The following is a 20,863-nucleotide window of genomic DNA, read 5'->3' as shown; positions in this document are numbered from 1 at the left end:
TCCAAGCTGAAAAGTCCCAGTCTTATTAATCTCTCCTCATACGGAAGCTGTTCCATACCCCTAATCATTTTTGTTGCTCTTTTCTGAATCTTTTCCAATTCCAATATATCTTTTTTGAGATTGGGCGACCACATCTTCATGCAGTATTCAAGATGTGGGTGTACCATGGATTTATATAGAGGCAACATGATATTGTCTGCCCTATTATTTATCCCTTTCTTAATTATTCCCAGCATGCTGTTTGCTTTTTTGACTGCCGCTGCACATTGAGTGGATGTTTTCAGAGAACTATTCACAATGACTCAAAGATCTCTTTCTTGAGTAGTAACAGATAATTTAGACCCCATCATTTTATATGTATAGTTGGGATTATGCTTTCCAATGTGCATTACTTTGCATTTATCAACATTAAATTTCATCTGCCATTTTGTTGCCCAGTCACCCAGTTTTGAGAGATCCTTTTGTAGCTCTTCACAGTCTGCCTGGGTCTTAACTATCTTTAGAATTTTTGTATCATCTGCAAACTTTGCCACCTCACTTTCCAGATGATTTATGAATACGTTGAATAGGACTGGAACCAGAACAGACCCCTGGGGGACACCACTATTTACCTCTCTCCACTCTGAAAACTGACCATTTATACCTACCCTTTATTTCCTATCTTTTAACCACTTACCAATCCATGAGAGCACCTTCCCTCTTATCCCGTGGCAGCTTACTTTGTGTAAGAGCCTTTGGTGAGGGACCTTGTCAAAGGCTTTCTGAAAATCTAAGTACACTATATCCACAAGATCCTCTTGGTCCACATCCTTGTTGACCCCCCTCAAAAAATTCTAGTAGATTGGTGAGGCATGATTTCCCTTTACTAAAACCATATGACTCTTCCTCAACAAATTATGTTCACCTATATGTCTGACAATATTGTTCGTTATATAGTTTCAACCAGTTTGCCCAGTAGTGAAGTCAGGCTTACAGGCCTGTAAATTGCTGGGATCACCTCTGGAACCCTTTTTAAAAATTGGCGTCACATTAGCTATCCTCCAGTCATCTGGTACAGAAGCAGATTTAAAGGAGAGGTTACAAACCTTAGTTAATAGTTCCGCAACTTCACATTTGAGTACCTTCAGAACTCTTGGGTGAATACCATCTGGTCCTGGTGACTTATTGCTGTTTAATTTATCAATTTGTTCCAAAACCTCCCCTACTGATACCTCAATCTGGGACAGTTCCTCAGATCTGTCATCTAAAAAGAATGACTCAGGTTTGGGAATCTCCCTCACATCCTCAGCCGTTAAGACCGATGCTAAGAATTCATTTATTTTCTCCGCAATGGCCTTATCGTCCTTGAGTGCTCCTTTAGCACCTCACTCATCCAGTGTCCCCACTGGTTGTTTAGCAGGCTTCCTGCTTCTGATATACTTAAAAAAAATTTGCTATTACTTTTTGAGTCTTTGGCTAACTGTTCCTCAAATTCTTTTTTGGCCTTCCTAATTGTATTTTTACACTTCATTTGCCAGTGTTTATGCTCTTTTCTATTTTCCTCACTAGGATTTAACTTCCACTTTTTAAAGGATCTCTTTTTGCCTCTCACTGCTTCTTTTACTTTGTTGTTTAGACACAATGGCTCTTTTTTGGTTCTCTTTCTATGTTTCTTTTAATTTGGGGTATACATTTAAGTTGAGCCTCTGTTATGGTGTCTTTAAAAATTATCCACACATCTTGTAGAGATTTCACTTTTGGCACTGTACCCTTTAATTTCTGTTTAACTAATCTCAGTTTTGTGTAGTTCCCCTTTCTGAAATTAAATGCTACAGTGTCGGATCACTGTGGTATTTTTCCTGCCACAGGGATATTAAATTTAATTATATTATGGTCACTATTAACAAGCGGTCCCAGCTATATTCACCTCTTGGACCAGATCCTGTGCTCCACTTAGGACTAAATCAAGAATTGCCTCTCCTCTGGTGGGTTCCAGGACCAGCTGCTCCAAGAAGCAATCATTTTTAAGGTGTCAAGAAACTTTATCTCTGCATCCCATCCTGAGGTGACATGTACCCAGTCAATATGGGGATAATTGAAATCCCCCATTATTAATTATTATTATTATTATTGAGTTTTTTATTTTAATAGCCTCTCTAATCTCCTTTAGCATTTCACAGTCACTATCACCATCCTGGTCAGGTGGTCGGTAATATATCCCTATCACTCTATTCTTATTATTAGAGCATGGAATTTCTATCCAGAGAGATTCTATGGTACAGTTTGATTCATTTATGATTTTTACTTCATTTGATTCTATGCTTTCTTTCACATATAATGACACTCCCCCACCAGTACGACCTGTTCTGTCCTTCCGATATATTTTGTACGCTGGTACTACTGTATGCCATTGATTATCCTCATTCCACCAAATTTCTGTGATGCCTATTATATCAATATCCTCATTTAATACGAGGCACTATAGTTCACCCATTTAATTATTTAGACTTCTAGCATTGGTATATAAGCACTTTAAAAATTTGTCTCCTTTTAGCTGTCTGCCATTACACGATGTAATTGAATGGGACTCTTTTATTTGACTGTTTCTGATCAGACCCCTGCCTGTATTTTATAATTTTTCATCCTCTGCTCCTCACTAGGACATAGATTCTCTATTAATAGATCCTCCCCTAAGGGATATCCGAACCACGTGCTCCTCCGCACCTGTCGGCTTTCCCCCAGCCCTTAGTTTAAAAACTGCTCTATGACCTTTTTAATGTTAAGTGCCAGCAATCTGGTTCCATTTTGGTTTAGGCGGAGCCCATCCTTCCTGTATAGGCTCCCCTTTTCCCAAAAGTTTCTCCAGTTCCTAATGAATCTAAACCCCTCATCCCTACACCATTGTCTCATCCACGCATTGAGACTCTTCAGTTCTGCCTGTCTAACTGGCCCTGCCCGCGGAACTCGGAGCATTTCAGAGAATGCTACCTTGGAGGTCCTGGACTTCAGTCCTCTTACCTAGCAGCCTAAATTTGGCCTCCAGGACCGGTCTCCTATCCTTCCCTATGTCATTAGTACCTACATGTACCATGACCACCAGCCCCTCCCCAGCACTACACATAAGTCTATCTAGATGTCTCGAGAGAGCTGCAACCTTCGCACCAGGCAGGCAAGTCACCACGAGGTTCTCTCAGTCATCGCAAACCCAGCTATCTATGTTTCTAATGATCAAATCCCCCATTACTAATACCTGTCTCTTTCTAATAGCTGGAGTTCCCTCCCCCAGAGTGGTATCCTCAGTGCGAGAGGATACCACAACAGCATCTGGAAGGAGGGTCCCAACTATGTGATTGTTTCCCTCTGCTCCAGTTAGATGCTCTCCTTCCCTGGGTCTTTCATCCTCAACAACACAGAGGCAGTCAGACCAGGGGTGGGATTATTCTGTGTCCCAGAAAGTCTCATCTATGTACTTCTCTGTCTCCCTCAGGTCCTCCAGGTCAGCCACTCTGGTCTCCAAAGCCCGTACACTGTCTCTGAGGGCCAGGAGCTCTTGCACCGAATGCACACATACGCCACCTGCCCATAGAGCAGGTAATCATACATGCTGTATTGGGTGCAATAAACTGGGTAGCCCCCACTCTGTTGCTGGACTTCTGCCTGCATTCTCTTTTTCCTCCTGCAGCTGGTTCCTTTGTTGTTGTTTTGTTTATATCAAGGGGGTGTTTTTGGTTTTTAAGTTTAAAGAATGTCGAGTTCAAGCCCCTGCTCAGACGCCGCCTGTAAACCCAGTTGCAAAACTCCCGTTTCACGGGAAGCATGGTTTCACAGTAAGCAAATTAACCAATTTACTTGGCTCAGTAACAACGGCTGATGAAAGATGACTGATTATATAATAATCTCTTGGAATTGGAAACCATCCATCAGCAACTGAAGAGTTTATTGGTCTGCTAGCCTTAGTAACACTGACCACAAATTAGTCCCTGGCATATTTCCATCTCAGACTAAAAAGCGTAACTTTGAATAAGCTAACCTAAAAAAAAATAGCATTTGAAAATGCTACACAGTTGACATCTCAAAAAGCTTTGAGGCCCAATCAGACTATACTGATGCTAAATCCATTGGGATGGACTTTAAATCCTAGATAACTGATGATGCTATGACTGTCATTGGTCCCAAAAATAAAGAAGTGACAAGAAACCCCGGATCTTCCTTAATACCTTACCCATCGCTAAAGAGCATTGCACTGCTCATTTCAGAGGTGATATGGTCATGTATCGTAAAGCTAAACAGCATTCAAAATAAAGCAATACCTGCTGATCGCAAAGCTGTTATGGAAGCCAAAGCCACTGTACTTAATAAAACTTCTAAAGGAGGCCGCACCTCCATGTATAAACACTTCCGTGACCTCACTGACGAGAAACGTCATTCAGCCAGTGCAGTCTACTCCAGTTCTGGTCAGCTAATCAAGGCAGAAGCAGAGTGTATGGCATGCTGAAGTGAACATTTCATCCACCTGCTAAATGCACCCCCATTCTTTGGATCCTGATATTAAGGCCACTGCCAAGATGACCTATTTCCACACAAAATGATCCTGGCAAATTAACTATTAACAAAATCCAAAGTGCTCTAATAAAGCTTAAGGAAAATAAGACAGCAGGAATCTATGGAATTCCTGCAGAGAAGCTATCTGTTTGTGACTGCAGATGCTGTTCAATATCATCTGAAGAACAGACTCAGTCCAGTCCCACTGGCAAAAAGGCATTATTTTATAGCTTTAGAAACGTAAAGGCAGCAAACAAGACTGCTGCAACATCACAGCATTACTCATCTACCTGTTCCCGGGAACATTTTTCCTTCTGTCTTGCTCGTCTGAGCCACTGATATCTTAATGAGCAAGGGAAGACCACGATAAGCTGGCTTCATTCCCAGCCATTCCATGATGGAGCAATTCTTCAGTGCGCCAGCTTATTGAGAAGGCATGAGAACTGAAATGCCCTGTTCACATTGCATTGTGGACCACAATGCACAATCAACCACATTTGATTCTGCTGTCAGCGAATCACTTTGATCTTGAAACTCGCAGGCCTTCCTGACAAGCTCTGGAGAACGTTTCATCTTCTATATGCCTCCTCAAGCTAAGTTCTTGTAAATAGGGGGAAAAAATCATCTTCCAGATTAGATTGGGCATTTGACAAGGATGCATTGCAACTCCAAAACTCTTCAATACCATCATAGTGCCTGGTTAAGCACATAATCTAAGTCAATACATACACCTTGATGATAAGAATCTCCTGGACATCAATTTTGCTGATGACATAGCACTAGTTACTGAATCAATAGATGAACTAATCGTGGAAAGCTCAGTGGCAAAAGTCAGCCTGAAAATTGTTTAGAGTGGCAACTAGAAGAATTTTGGTTTTAATTTCGAACATGCTGCTGGATCTAGCATCTTAGTGGATGACGACCCCGTCAAGACTGTCACTGATTTCCCCTATCTCACTTCTGTTGTTGATAACAGGGGCATCACTGAGAAAATGTGAAGCCTGCGCTGCAAAAGCGCTGTTCATAATGGGGTGCCTCGTTAAGAACATCTTTCCTAAACCAAACATCCTGATAAGTAAACCAACAAAGCTGAGGCTATATAATGCTACTGTGGTCAGTATTCTGACCTCTTGGACTGAAACATGGCCCCTCACTGCTTCAGATGAAGCATCACCGAATGATTGAGAACATCAAGTAGTACGAACTCAAGTCAAATGAAGAGATCTGTTTTCTAACTAAACAAGTCTTGCTCTCTTAAAACTGTCACCCAATGTTCTTTAAAGTGGCATGCTCATCTACTCCGAATGCCTACCAACTTTCTTGTAAGAATCACCTCCAATTTTGACCCAATGAAAGCAAGATGGAAAAGACCCCCAGAATACTTGAAACATGATGGCTGAACAGCGTCAACAGATACCTGTCCCTCACAGACATCCTACCATGTAACGTGCCAGATTTGGCTCAGGACAGAACATCATGGAGGTGCATAATGTGTTCAGTGACCACTACACTGTCCAACCAAAAGCATGGGAACTTAATTTAAATAAAAAATCCAATTTAAATTAAAATAATCTGATTTAATTTTTTAAATCATCAATTTTTGTCCACCCTGAATAGGACAGTTACCTGTTCCGTAACTGGTGTTCTTCGAGATGTGTTGCTCAGCTGTATTCCACTATAGGTGTGTGTGCTCGCCACATGCACCAGTGCCGGAAGTTTTTCCTTTAGCAGTATCCATAGTGGGGGAGCACCGCTGCGACCCCTGGAGTGGCGCCGGTATATCGCACCATAAAGGGGGCTGCGTGCTCCCCCCCACCCTCAGGTCTTTCTTGCCAGACAACTCCGACAGAGGGGAAGGAGGGTGGGACGTGGAATACACCTGAGCAACACATCTCCAAGAACGTCAGTTACGGAACAGGTAACTGTCCTTTCTTCTTCAAGTGATTGCTCATGTGTATTCCACTGTAGGTGATTCCAAGCTATCCCTGATGGAGGTGGGTAGGAGTGCAAGCGTAAAGTTTAAGGGTTGCCCGGGCGGAGCACCGCCCTACCAAACCCGATGTCATCCCTTGCTTGGGAGACGATCGAATAGTGAGATGAAAAAGTGTGGACAGAGGACCACGTAGCAGCCCTACAGATGTCCTGAATAGGGACATGAGGCACATAGGCTGCTGACGAGGCCTGGGCTCTCGTCGAATGAGCCTTCACTATAGGAGGTGGGGGAACCCCTGCCAGGTCATAACAAGTGCAAATGCACGAAGTGATCCAGCGGGAGATCCGCTGCGTGGAGACCAGTCACCCCCTCATGCGCGCGGCCGAAGCAATGAAAAGCTGGGGGGGACCTTCTAAATGGCCTGGTTCTGTCCAGGTAAAAGGCCAGCGCTCTGCGCACGTCTAACATGTGCAGGTGGCGTATCTCATTGGAGAAATGGGGCTTAGGACAGAGGATCGGGAGGAAAATATCCTGATCCATATGGAAAGCCGAGACCACCTTCAGCAAAAGGGCAGGGTGAGGGCGGAGCTGAACCTTGTCTTTATGAAAGACCATATAGGGCGGTTCAGAGGTCAGGGCCCTGAGCTCGGAGACCCAGCGGGCTGAGGTGATAGCCACTAAGAACGCCACCTTCCATGACAGGTGGAACCACGAACACATGGCTAACGGCTCAAAAGGAGGCCCTGTGAGGCAGGAGAGTACCAGGTTTAGATCCCAGAGCGAAACCGGGGGTCTGGCGCAAGGGAATGCCCGATCTAACCCTTTCAGAAACCGGGCCGTCATGTGATGGGAGAACACAGACAGGCCCTGCACCAGGGGATGGAAGGCTGAAATGGCTGCCAGGTGCACCCTGATGGAGGAGGGCGCCAGGCCTTCGGTCCGAAGGGACAGGAGGTAATCGAGGAGAAGTTGGATAGGGGCGGAAGAGGGAGAGAAACCTCTATCCCTCGCCCACATAGAGAACCTATACCACTTAGCCAGGTAGGTTCGCCACATGGAGGGTTTCCTACTTTCCAGCAGGACCCTTCTCACATCCTCAGAACACCTCCCCTCCTCCTCATTCAACCACGAAGCAGCCACAATGTCAGATGGAGCGCGGCTAGATTGGGATGGAGAAGGCGACCTTTCTCCTGGGAGAGGAGGTCCAGCCGTAGTGGCAGCCTGCAAGGAGGGGCCGCTAAGAGTTGCAGCAGGGACCAGTACCAATGCTGACGGGCCCGATCTGGGGCTATGAGGCTCATCCTCGCACCATCTGACTGTAGGACCCTGTCTATTAAGGGGAAGGGCGGGAAGGTGTACAAGAGGGGTCCCGACCATGGGAGCAGGAACACATCCAATATGGCCCCTTCGCCCTCTCTCGCTCTGGAGCAGAATCAAGGACACTGTCGATTCTAGACGGTGGTGAACAGGTCTACCTGGGGAGCACCCCACTGTAGGAGGATCCACCTGGTCACCTCCTTGTGCAGGGACCACTCGTGTTGCTGGGAGAATACCCTGCTCAGGCGGTCCGCAAGCGTGTTGCTCTTGCCGGGCAGGTAAAAGGCCCAAAGGAGTATACTGTGTATACCCGTTTTTTTCTTACCCCACCCCCGGCCCCGCCTCAACTCCGCCCCTTCCCCAAATCCCCAGCCCTGCCTCCTCCCCTCCAGGCTCTCAAGCCTAGGAGGGAGGGAGGGAGGGAGGGGGAGCAGCGGCGCGGGCGCCGCGGCCACTCAGAGTCTCCCCCTCCCTCCCAGGCTCTCAAACCTGGGAGGAAGGGGGAGCAGCAGCGCACAAATCAGCTGTTTCGCGCACTGCGGCCGCTCGGGATCTCGCCCTCCCTCCCAGGTTTGAGAGCCTGGGAGGGAAGGCGAGCAGCGGCATGCGAATCAGCTGTTTCACGCGTCATGGTGCGCGAGCGGCAGCAGCGGAGGTGAGCTAGGGCGGCCGGGGCACATTTTTAGGGGCGGCAGGGGCGGCATTCTGGCACCGGCCATGCCGCCCCTAAAAATGTGCCACCCCAAGCACCAGCTTGTTTTTGCTGGTGCCTAGAGCCGGCCCTGGGCCAGGCACTCACGAAAGAAAGTTCAATAACAGAGAGATCAGTGAACCGGATACCACTAAGCTAGACACGCTGCAGCTATGCTAAGCTGGAGCAAGTTCCGACTACCTTCACTGGCGGCAAGAAGGAACTGAGGATGCGGGGAGCACACAGCACCCTTGAGGCGTGATATACCGACACCACTCCAGGGGTTGCAGTGGTGCTCCCCCACTACAGATATTGCTAAGGGAAAAACTTCTGGCACCGATGCACGTGGCGAGCACGCACACCTATAGTGGAATACACATGAGCAATCACTCGAAGAAGAATGAATGCTTTTCAAAACATTTCCCCATGAGGGACCACCTGAACAAAATAAACAAAGCAAGAGATCCTTAAATCCAAAATGCTGTGTATTCTCTCTTCTCCTTCACCTGTACAACTAAAGCCGCTATAGAGAGACGAACAAGGAACCTACCAAATAGAGAATATGCAGGTCATTCTCCAGGACAAAACCCTTCATGGCTCTCTGGAGGTCAGCAAAGATTCCCAGGGCCTCAGTTGGTGACAGAGAGGAGGAAAGAGTAGCAGTGCCAAGATGTGTTGGACGATAGACCTCTGCTGTAAGAGAAACAGGCATTTAATGTTACACGAAAGCTAATTCTTCATTTTCAATTTGGAAAGTGCTTTATAAATATTAATCAACCCTCTTTGGGGAAGAGGAGTATTTCTCCATTTTACAGATGGGAAACTAACACTGGAAGTCTAAATGCCTCACCCAAGGCTAGTTAGCCTCAGAGCTGGGATCAAAACTCAGGCTCGCAATCCTGTGCTCCAACTGAATGAGAAACAATTATAAGTCTAATAAAAAACCTGATGTAAATCCCACTGTGACGTTCTATACCTTGGGGGAGCACCATGTAACCCCCATATTCCTTATTTATATATAATTGTGATAGATATTGTATATAAATCAGGTAATGTGAGGTATAAAGAGAAAGAACAATGACTTTTGGCAGATCAGAACCTATCTAAATATGTATATCATTAGTATATAAGAAGTGAAAAGATTGTGTTGTATGATTGTCAGTAAACATGCTGTAAGTTTGGGAATCGGCCAGATATTAGCTCACCAGAGACAACAGCAAGGAAAGTAACCGATGCCCGTGCATGTGTCAAACAACCATCAACAGCCATTGTTCAGCAAGGGAGCTATAATTCAATGACTCATTTGCACAAGGCCACACAAGGGGAATTGCTCAACCTTGCCTGGAGACATAGTAATGCCCACCAGACATGCCTGGACTCGTGTTCTCCAAGCACATGGGACTAGGGGTATACAAAAAGAACACAGTTGCCCTCTGCTTGGCCTATTCTCCTTCCCCCACTTATGCTGCAAGCAACAAGGACACTCAGAAGACTGAAGACTCCAACAGAGGAGACTGGCCCACATTTCAAGGGTGAAACCTATGTACTATGATTTGCAATACCCGGTGGGTGAGAAACTGCTCAATCTAGATGTTGCCCAGTCTAATAGGTTGAAAGTTTAGACTGCATGCTTATATTTTATTTTGGTAACTAACTCTGACTCTTTGCCTATTGCTTATAATTAAGGCTAAGATTTTTGTCACAGCTATTTTTAGTAAAAATCACAGACAGGTCACGGGCAACAAACAAAAATTCACGGATCCCGTGACCAGTGTATGACTTTTACTAAAAGTAACCGTACAAGCCATGGGGAAAGGCGCATGGCCCTGGCTGCAGCTCCCTGTGGAAGCTGCAGGGCAGGGGTGCACAGCTCCAACTGCAGCCTTTTGTGGAAGCCGCGGGGCAGGGGCACACGGCCCAGGTTGCAACCCCCGGTGGAAGCCACAGGACAGGGGCACACGGCCCCGGTTACAACCCTCACCGTGGGACAGGGGCGCACAGCCCCGGCTGCAGCCCCCAATGGAAAGGGGAGCATGCCCCCACTTCAGCCCCTGGCAGGGGCCGTGGAGCAGGGGCAATGTCCAGTTACAACCACGACTGCGGGGCAGGGACACAACCCTGGTTTAGCCCCCAGCGTAAGCCCTGGGGCAGGGGCACATGGCCCCAGGCGCAACCCATACCACAGGGCAGGTGCGCAGCGCACGGCCCCAGCTGCAGCCACGGGGCAGGAGCACATGGCCCCGGTTGCAGCCCCTGACGCAGGGCAGGGGAGCATTCACCTGGCTCCAGCCCCAGCCTTGGCTCCAGCCGCAGCTGTTGACAGCTCAACCCCAAGAAGTCATGGAGGTCCAATGAAGTCACACAATCCATGACTGCCGTGACCTCTGTGATTAAATAAGTAGCCTTACTTATAATAATTTAAGATCCATCTTTTGTAGTCAAAAAACTTGTTTTACTGTTTATCTTTTCCAATGAGTTTGCCTGAAGTGTTTGGTAAATCTGCTCAAGTTCACAAAGGCCCACTTTCCATTGATGAAGTAGTGAACCAATTAATAAACTTGCACTGCTCATTTTGAGCAGTGCAAGACGGTATATTCCTGAGGTACAAGGCTGGGAGCTGTGGGGATTTGGCTGGTGCCTCTCTGTGTGTGATTCATGAGTGGCTCTGGGAGCACTCATTCAATCTAGCTGGGTGTGGGACTCCACATGCGGTTGTGTTGAGTGATCACAGCACCTGGAGTGGTTTGCTGATTGTCACTAGCAAAGCATTGTGAAAGACAGCCCAGGCTGGAGAGTTAAGGGGGCACAGCGATCCCACAGTCCCAGGCTGCACACTGGGGACCCCGTCACATCCACCCCTGTGTCCCTGTTGCCCAAAACTGGAGTTACATATTTTTCTCTTAAAAAAAAATAATAATAATATTCTCGTGTCGTCTTTGTTATTTTTAAATCAGGAAACACTAAAGTGACCAACAGCTGGGATTCTCCAAATATATTGCAACTGTAGGAGTGGCACTCCTTTGCTTGCAGGTCTCTGAACCTTAGAAAACAGTGTGAACAGTAAGAAGAGCATGCACACTTTCCAAACTGAAGTTATGAAAGAGACTGCCCCTTCTCAAGTTGTCTCCACTTCCTCTGGCTAATGACAACAGCTGAAGACGCAGGGAAAAGGGGAGGGTCAGTGTGGATCTACAGAGGTAACCTATTTCGTGAACTTCAGTTATTAAAATAACTTTCTTGCCTCCCAAACTGAACATTAAACGAAGTCTCTGAGGCTGCAATTTTAATGGGGTGAAAGCTTAACATATCAAAATCCAAATGCAAATGTCCCACATGTGCTGGGGATCTGGATTGGGAATTTTCATGCCACACAAGGCACACCTTTTAAAAGTAGAACGTTTCACTGGAATCACCATGCTGGATCTAAGGCCTAGTCTACACTGGGGGGAGGGAAGGTGGGAAATCGACCGAAGATACGCAACTTCAGCTACGAGAATAGCGTAGCTGAAGTCGACATATTTTAGGTCGACTAACCTCATGACACAGGGTCGACTGCTGTTGCTCCCTCGTCGACTCCGCTTCTCACCGCGGTGAAGTACAGGAGTCAACGACAGAGCGATCGGGGATCGATTTATCGCATCTACAAAATCGATCCCTGATAGATCAATCACCACCCACCGATCCAGCGGGTAGTGTAGACATACCCTTAGACACCAACAGGAATGAGATTTCCTATCTTTAACTGAACAAAACATTAAACTTAACTATCCTAAATAGAAAGTATCCCAAACTAAATGTCTAGTGAAACAGAACGAGACGAAATGTCAGGGCCAATTTTGCTGGCAAACAAAGAGGAACTAAGATTAAAAAATCCGAAACATCAGGTCCATGATCAGTATTCACATACCCCATAAAGGACACACTGTTTTGTAGTTCCATGACTTGTAAGCTAGAACACATGAATCTTAGTGGGGATCTGCAGAGGTCACTCCATGAAGAACTGTTTTTTCTTAAACACATACCAAAAATAAATTAATGAAAAAATTGAATCCATAGCATCCTAATCAAATGCCAATATCTGCTAAAGCTTTTTTGGCTAAATCCCAGAAGGCTAATTATAAATTTACACTTAGCTCTTGAAGTACTGCCCAGCCAAAAATCTCTAGATTACAGTCACTCAAAGAGCAGAAAATGTGCATACATAACACCCAGAAGCATCCATTTTTACCTTTCATTCCATTGCCAGAGTCTAAAATCTGGATGAACTCATTCTCTAGCAGCCATCTCACACAAGCCTCAACAGCTCCATTCTGAGCTCTGTCTTCATCTCTCTCACTTTTCTGATCGCTGTCTTTCAGACTGGCAGCAAGGAGTGTGCAGGAAGCATAGGTCCGCACATCATCTGGAGTGCTGGCCACTCCACCCACTATGATCTGTTAAAAAAAATTCCACAATCATCATTGTTGCAAAAGAGTAACATAGAATTTAAGACATGAAAAATTAATGGCTTGATCTATAATGGATCCAAAGAAAAAGTGTGGTGTGACAGGATCATGTGGTAAAACAGTTGCAAACTCCTACTACCACTGAGGAAGATAGCTGTGAAGACAGTTTATCTTTATTTTGCAAAGAGGATAAGATGCTTTTGACTCTTCCTACTGTATCGGATTGCTCACTGCAAGAGAAAGTGAATTAGGCCTGGTCCCCACTAAGTCCCCACTTCGGACTAAGGTACGCAAATTCAGCTACGTTAATAACGTAGCTGAATTTGAAGTACCTTAGTCCGAACTTACCGCGGGTCCAGACGCGGCACGGAGGCTCCCCCATCAATGCTGCGTACTCCTCTCGCTGAGCTGGAGTACCGGCGTCGACGACGAGCACTTCCAGGATCGATCTGGGATCGATTTATCGCGTCTTAACCAGACGCGATAAATCGATCCCAGAACATCGATTGCCTGCCACCGGACCCTCCTGTAAGTGAAGACGTACCCTTAGTAACCCCATTTAAAGAACATCCTAACATTTTGGAGGCAGTAAGGCGCACAGTAGCATTTCAGGGTAAGGAGATTAAAACTAGACTCACTGCTTGGACACCACAGAGATTCTAAGAAAAGGGTAAAACATGATTCATTAAGTTTTGGATACAGAACCACCAAACCAGGGAACAGGATGCTCCCTAGTGCTGTTCATCTATTGAAGTTTTTTGTTTTGTGGCTTTGTATGTTTTTAAAAACACATGTAAATATCGTATCCCATTACCGTTTTCCTGGTTTGTAGAGGTTTTTGTATTATGCTTTTATTTTATATTATTATATATTAGCCTCTTTCTTCATGAGTTACTACCTCAGTGCTGGAGGTAAGGGAAGATTTAGTAACAAAAACATTCTGTAGTGAATTGAATTTTTTTTTTTTTTTTTTAAAAAAAAAAAAAAAACTACCAACAAAAGGGGAGACATTTTGGAGAGCTGCATTTTAAAAACAGTTCATTTAATTAGAGATCCCTATACTCTGTACACCTCTCACTGCTAATAAAAATACAGAATCTGGGACATATCTGACCAGTCTCCAGATACTAACAGTTTCTTCAGAAGAGGTTATATGTAAAACAGTTAAGAAAGGAAATGGATTACAAAAATGTTTAAAACCTGAAAAGCAACTTTGTAAAAATGGACAGATCTACTCCTCAGATGTTAGAGTCAGATCGGTTCACATAAGTGGCAAAAAATAGTTCTGTTGCTTTTTTATTTCAATTAGCCCTGCAGAACAAGTACAGATAAGAGATCGAGCAGGATTCTATTTCTCATATATTAACAGAATTATTTACTAAGTTCCAATTAATCACATCTGTAGAAAAGGGGTGCATAACTTAGGGCCTAAATTAGTCTACAGAACCTTTAGTATTAATGATGTTGTACAAAAACGATCTAGTTTGACTCTCAAGCTACGTCTATACTACAAGTTAGGGGTGTGATTTCCCTGCTTGTGTATCCCTGATCACCATATTTGGGGTTGGGAAGGAATTTTCCTCCAGAGCAGATTGGCAGAGGCCCTCGGGTGTTTTTGCCTTCCTCTGCAGCGTGGGGCACATGTCACTTGCTGGAAGATTCTCTGCACCTTGAAGTCTTTAAACCACAAGTTGAGGACTTCAATAACTCAGACATAGGTCAGGGGTTTGTTACAGGAGTGGGTGGGCGAGATTCTGTGGCCTGCGTTGTGCAGGAGGTCAGACAAGATCATAATGGTCCCTTCTGACCTTAAAGTCTATGAGTCTTCATACTCGTACTAACTCTTATTGAGTTAGCGTGAGTATAAATAGCAGCATAGCCATGGTAGCACAGGTAGCAGAAGCAGAAGCACAGCTGAGCTATGCAAAGTATATACCCACCGCATGGACCAGCCATGCCTCTGCAACCCATGCTACCATGGCTATGCTACTATTTATACCCTTGCTAGCTCGATGAGAGCTAGTGCGAGTATATGCACACAAGCAGGGGTATCACACACCCCTAGCTTGTAATGTAGCTTTTGCCTCAGATCTCTGTTTAAACATGCAGTGCTAGCAGTGATACCTTTTTCCACCTATAACCTAGGCACATTTAATATGGCGTCACTGAGACACAAAGATGGAATCCCAAAATGCAATTTTCAGAGTCACTTCCTCTCTGAATTAACAACAATCTCAGCTGCATCTTTATATTGCAGCTACAAGTACAGACTGAAATGGATATGTATTACTTTCATGTGGGTTGAAGTAATGGGGAAGGAGAAGAAGAATGGGTGTGAAGTATGTTTAGCAGTGTCACATAAGCAGTCATCCTAAACTTATGTGGAATAACGTAACAAACAAAGTTCCAGTCCCTTTCCATGTGTCCCATACCTCCAGGATCGCTCGTATCATGCTAGATGTAACCCCTTCCCCCTTTCCTCTGAGCAAACAGCTGTGGACAGGCTTGAGTGATCCCTGAAGCAGAGCAATGCCTTTCGATCTCTCAGAGGACTTGCACACTAGAATGCTCTCACCTATGAGAAAAAAAAAAGAGATGAAGTGCTCAAAAAAAGCAACCTACATTTTCAATTAAGACAATTTGAAGAGCTTTTAAATTATTTATTTATCAATTCATGCAAGGAACATCATTTAAAGTTACACAGATCATGAGTAAGAAATTTCAATATACTGCAGGTAACATTCCTCCTAAATATCTGGGTCATTTTGCTGTAACATCTACAAAGTTCAGTGAGGACACATTATCAGAGAATTGCCTTGTGAACATTGGCCAAAAAGCCAAGCAATTTTATATTTGTACAATCCTTAACAATGTTTATCCAGTGCTGCGGAACGGCTCCACAGGTGCATGACAGTTAACAGATGGCATATGCTGTCCAATTAACAGACACTGCACTCACTAGATCCAGTACTAGGGAAGATTCAGGACAGAGAAAGTTTTGTCTTGTTCTGAAGTCAACTAGTTCCACACTAGGCAGAGGAGTCCATTTTTTTCTCTCCTCTGTTGTAGGATGAAATGACTGTCACAAACCCAGAGAGAAAACAGAAGTGAAAAGTGACAGAAACTGGGCAGCTCAGATGATAAAACTACACAGCACTTGAATGACACCTATCTCTAATACAAACAGTCTGACAGCAACACTTCAGAACATACTGAAAATATATTAATATCCTGATATCGTTACAGATTCTAAGACAGCAGCCTTAAGAGACTGACTTAGTAACCATTTGTTCTCCAGACTTAAAGTTTCCCTTTTACAGTTGAAACAATATAAAGTACTTAAGTCATTAATGTATCAGCTAACAATTTAATCTCTGATATTCATATACCTTGAAATTCCAAGGGAGGCAGGGAAAGTCATACAAAGGTTCTTAAGTTGTGAACCAAAACTACTGTCCACTGACATATTTATAACATTCATATATAATCATATTATCTATGATGATAAAGTGAACCACAGGGGGCGGGGAAGTCATGGAAGAAGATACACATTCCCTCACTGGGAAGTTATTAAACATTTAGAGCAAACATCTCCAGATAGCTGCTAAACAGTTACAACAAGCAGGCTTAGTCAGATGAGAACATATTCCTTTTCAAACACAGAACTAACTAATCTGCTAATCATCTGATATTAGATAGATTCTTCTAGTGCAGTGGTTCCCAAACTTTAACAACCTGTGAACCCCTTTCACTAAAATGTCAAGTCTCACAAACCCCCTCCTAAAAATGAATATTTCCAGTGATTTTCTCCTTTACCTGAGTATAAATTATAAAAGCAGTGATCTTGGAAATATAACATTTGTTTTTATGACATGCTTATTACACACTATTTAGTATTAATTATTTATCGTTACAGTATTTTTATTACGTTATGAAAATGGCAACACTCTTCCAAGATCTCACTTTCATAGCTTGTATCACTTTGAATAAGCCTGTTATAAGACAAGGCTCCTATGTTTCATCAAGGAGTATCAGATGTGAAACAGCATGAAAGCACTTAAGAAGCCAACTCAGAGTTCCTCCTACACAAGCATTCAGGTCTTGAGCAGTCCAGGCAAACAAGGCACGTTACAACAAAGTTTAAACTTGTTCTTCATAATAATTTTAAAAACAATACTAACTGCCCATTTAATTTTAAAAACAACAAAAAATATCCACCTCCCTTTCCATTTCTTATAAGGAGTCTTGAAGTTTAAATCTCCTCAGTGTGATAGATATGCTTGCTTTGATCTGCTTAGCTCTTGGAAGTCCAAGGGCTCCGTGTGGTGGCCCCGAGCTGCCCGGGGTCCCTAGGGACAGCTCTGTCTGCCATTAGGGAATTTTTTTCCCCGAGAACCCCCTGTAACATTTCACAAACTCCAGTTTGGAAACCACTGTTCTAGTGCTTTGGCCATTGAGGAACAATCCTGCATTGGAGAGAAGAAAATGGATGATCCAACAAGTTTTTTCCATCTCTAACCGCTAGTTCAGTAGGTAGTTCTGTAACTAATCCATTCACCACCCTGCACAACTCCACCAGAAATGGAAAAAGATGAAACAGAGCCAATTTTGTAGTTTCTGCTCCTCAATACTAAACAGTCCTGCTCACTTCTCCCATGGAAAGAGAGAGACAATTTTGACAAACAGAGAAGAAGTAGGAATAATCCAATTTAGAAACATTAAGAAGTTTAATTCTACTCAGATCAAATGAAAAAACTCAAGACCGCAGATACTTCAATATTCCAGTATTTGGAGGTCTTGACAGTAACAATTAGTCTCTGTTCCCTGATTTGTCAACCAAATTTATTTACTTTTTTATTCTTAAAAACTGTAATTTTTATATATATTTTTTCACTATTTATTTAGGAAGTTATTTAACAAGTTTACATATGCTTGTCATATTGTTGTCAGTGAGCCCTCGAGGTCGAGGATGATCTCTTTCACAGGTGTTTATTTTTTAAATCGGTCCTTTGGTGACTGAGGAGTCTGACACTTGAGCCACAGGCTTGCTAGCAGACGTTGCAGGTGGTGTTGGATGTCAGGGTTGGGCCGTGATCGCTACGTGTCAGTTGTCTGTCTTTTCTTTTCTGGTGTTGTTCTATGACCAGGGCAAGGCGATTTTCCTTAAAAATAGACGTTCCCTTTCTGACAAGTGTTTGCCAGTTATCCCTGTCCTGGGCTACTGTCTCCCAGTATGTAGTATCGATGCCACATCTCTTGATGTTTGTTTATCTCAAGGATGTCTTTAAAGCATTTCTTTTGGCCTCCCATTTCCTTTCTCCTTTGGTGAGTTTGGCGTACAGCAGCTGTTCTAGTAAGCGTACATCAGGCGTGCACACACAGTTGGTGCTGGATAAACAGGGTCTCAACACTGAAGATGTTGGCCTCTGTAAGGACACTGGCATTAGTGTGGCAATCCTCACACTTTATGTTGAGGATCTTCCGAACAAAGTTCTGGTGCTGACGTTCCAGGTTTTTCAGGTGTTTTCTACAGGTCACTCAAAAGTCACACAGCCATAGAAGAGATTTGGGATTACCACCACTTTATAAACCAAAAGTCTAGTGTGTGTTCTGATGTTGTGATTGTTGAACATCTGCAAGACAGTATGCAAGGCTGGTGCAGCGGATTCTGTGCTGAAACTTGACACCTATGTCTGCCCTCTGTGACAGATGGCTGCCAAGATAGGCAAAGTATTCTATATTTTCCAGTTCTTCTTTGTCAATGAAGATCTTCCTTGCTGTGTCTGATGATTGACTGGGAGTGGGCTGGTGGTGAACTTTTGTTTTGCTGGTGTTCAGATTGGCCCTAGGCTTTTGTAAGCTTCAGAGAGACAATTAAGGGCTGTTTGCAGATCCTTCTTTGAGTGTGCAACTACAGCACAATCATGTGCGTAATGGAGTTCAGTTATTGTTGCCGATATTACTTTAGTTCTGGCACGGAAACTAGAAAGGATGAAGAGATTGTCGTCAGTCCGATATTGGATGCCAATGTCCTGTGGCTGATGTCTTGGGATAACATTTTCATAACTGCTAAGAAAATGGAAAAAAGGGTGGGTGCCAGTACAAAACCTTGTTTTACACCCGTTCGAACGACAAAGGGCTCAGAGGTAGAGCCACTGCACAGAATGGAGGCAATCATCTGGTCGTGGAGTAATCTTACAATGGTGATAAATTTGCTTGGGCAGCCAAACTTTGACATGACTTTCCACAGAGCCTCACAGTTGACAGAGTCAAAGGCTTTGGTCAGATCAATAAAGGCCATATACAGCTCCTGGTGGTGTTCCTGACATTTTTCCTGGACCTCCCTGGCTAAAAAAATCATGTCTGTGGTGCCTCATGATGGTCTGAAGCCACACTGGAACTCTAAGTACTTCTGCAAGAAGGAGCAGGCAATTCAGTAAGAATCTAGTAAGACTCTTCCCAGCGATGGAGAGAAGGGCAATGCCTCATTAGTTGCCACAGTTGGCCTTGTCTCCCTTTTTGAAAATGGTGACTATGTTAGCATTACATAAGTCAGCAGGGATTTGTTCGGTGCGCCAGATTTTGAGGAGCAGCAAAGCAAGCTTGTTAGTCAGTGTTTCTCCTCCCACTTTCGGTACTTCAGCTGTTATGCCATCAGGACCTGGTGCTTTATTGTTCTTCATTCGTTTAACTGCTTTGCAGACCTCCTCAGGTGTCGGTGGATTGGCAAGAGTTTCCCAAATTGGTGCTGACGGATGGAGTCGATGATGCCGTCAGTCACAGTTGATTCTTGATTTAAAAGCTTTTGGTAGTGTTCCTTCCAGCATTCTTTGATGGATTCGTTATCTTTAAGAAGGGTACTACCATCTCTGGATCTCAGCAGTGTGAGGCTACATGAGCTTGGTCCATACAGAGTCTTTGTCTCACAAAAAATGCTCTGCGTATCATGTCTTTCAGCAAATGCTTGGATTTCTTTTGCTTTGTCCTCCCACCATAGAATCAGAGAGTATCAGGGTTGGAAGGGACCTCAGGAAGTCATCTAGTCCAACCCCCCTGCTCCAAGCAGGACCAAACCCCAGACAGATTTTTTTCCCCCAGATCCCTAAATGGCCCCCTCAAGGATTGAACTCACAACCCTGGGTTTAGCAGGCCAATGCTAAAACCACTGAGCTATCCCTCCCCCCCATTTGTTTTTGATTTCTCAGATCCTCCTTTGAACTTCAGCTTTGAGTTGATGGAAAGAGCTCTGCTTTTGACTAGATGATGAATGGTTTTGCCAGTCACAGAAAGCTTTTCTCTTCTACTCCAAAAGGGCTGTGATCTCAATGTTGTCATTGTAAAATCAGTCCCGATAGTGGCAGGTAGCAAAGCCGATAGATTCCTCGCAAGCCTCATGGATGGCCTATTTCAAGGCTTCCCAGTCTTTGACACTTGTGTTGTCATTTCCAGGTGTGCATATGGTCATTTTTCCCCGGAGGAGTGTTTGGAAGTTCTCTTGGTGCACTGAGGACAGAAATCTTTGGATGTTTTATTGCCATCTGTATGGTTTGGATTGCTTTCTATGTTTTGGTGCAATCCAGATAGACATAACTGATCTCACCAGGCAGTGGTCAGTCCAGCAATCATCAGCTCCTCTCATGACATCGGTGATTTGGACATCTCTTGGATCCTATTTTCTTACAACGACATAGACAAGGAGGTGCCATTGTTTTGAATGGGGTGTTACCGAGTTGTTTTTTACTTGTTGCTGTCTGAAGATTGTCTTTGTGATCACAAGGTCGTGCTTTGCACATTTGCACTGATAATGGTAGCAAATGACTTACTGGTCAATTGGAGGCGTTCGTTGATGCTGACAGGGAACTCAGTCAGGCGGTTGACTAGAAGGTTCTTGATTGCAAAGCCAACACCGTGTATTCGCCTGTCGCTTGCTGGTTTTCCTTTCCAGAAGAAAGTGTA

General features: G+C 44.3%; 1 protein-coding gene and 1 long non-coding RNA gene across 2 annotated transcripts in view; one reads left to right on the top strand and one right to left on the bottom strand.

Moving 5' to 3' along the window:
- Positions 1–20,863, bottom strand: part of POLQ (DNA polymerase theta) — a 138,089-nt gene that overhangs the window by 77,245 nt on the left and 39,981 nt on the right. The window contains 3 exon segments of the mRNA XM_034788349.1: positions 9,013–9,155; positions 12,691–12,895; positions 15,340–15,482. Of these exon segments, the coding sequence (XP_034644240.1) occupies positions 9,013–9,155; positions 12,691–12,895; positions 15,340–15,482 (491 nt within the window).
- Positions 1–20,863, top strand: part of LOC117886498 — a 38,575-nt gene that overhangs the window by 4,801 nt on the left and 12,911 nt on the right. The window contains exon 2 of the long non-coding RNA XR_004647989.1: positions 11,417–11,659. This is a non-coding gene — a long non-coding RNA (uncharacterized LOC117886498). The remainder of the gene's footprint in view (positions 1–11,416; positions 11,660–20,863) is intronic.

This window comes from Trachemys scripta, chromosome 1 (assembly GCF_013100865.1).
Source record: "Trachemys scripta elegans isolate TJP31775 chromosome 1, CAS_Tse_1.0, whole genome shotgun sequence".
Classification (NCBI taxonomy): Eukaryota; Metazoa; Chordata; order Testudines; family Emydidae; genus Trachemys; species Trachemys scripta.
This window is presented reverse-complemented; position numbering and strand designations above follow the sequence as displayed.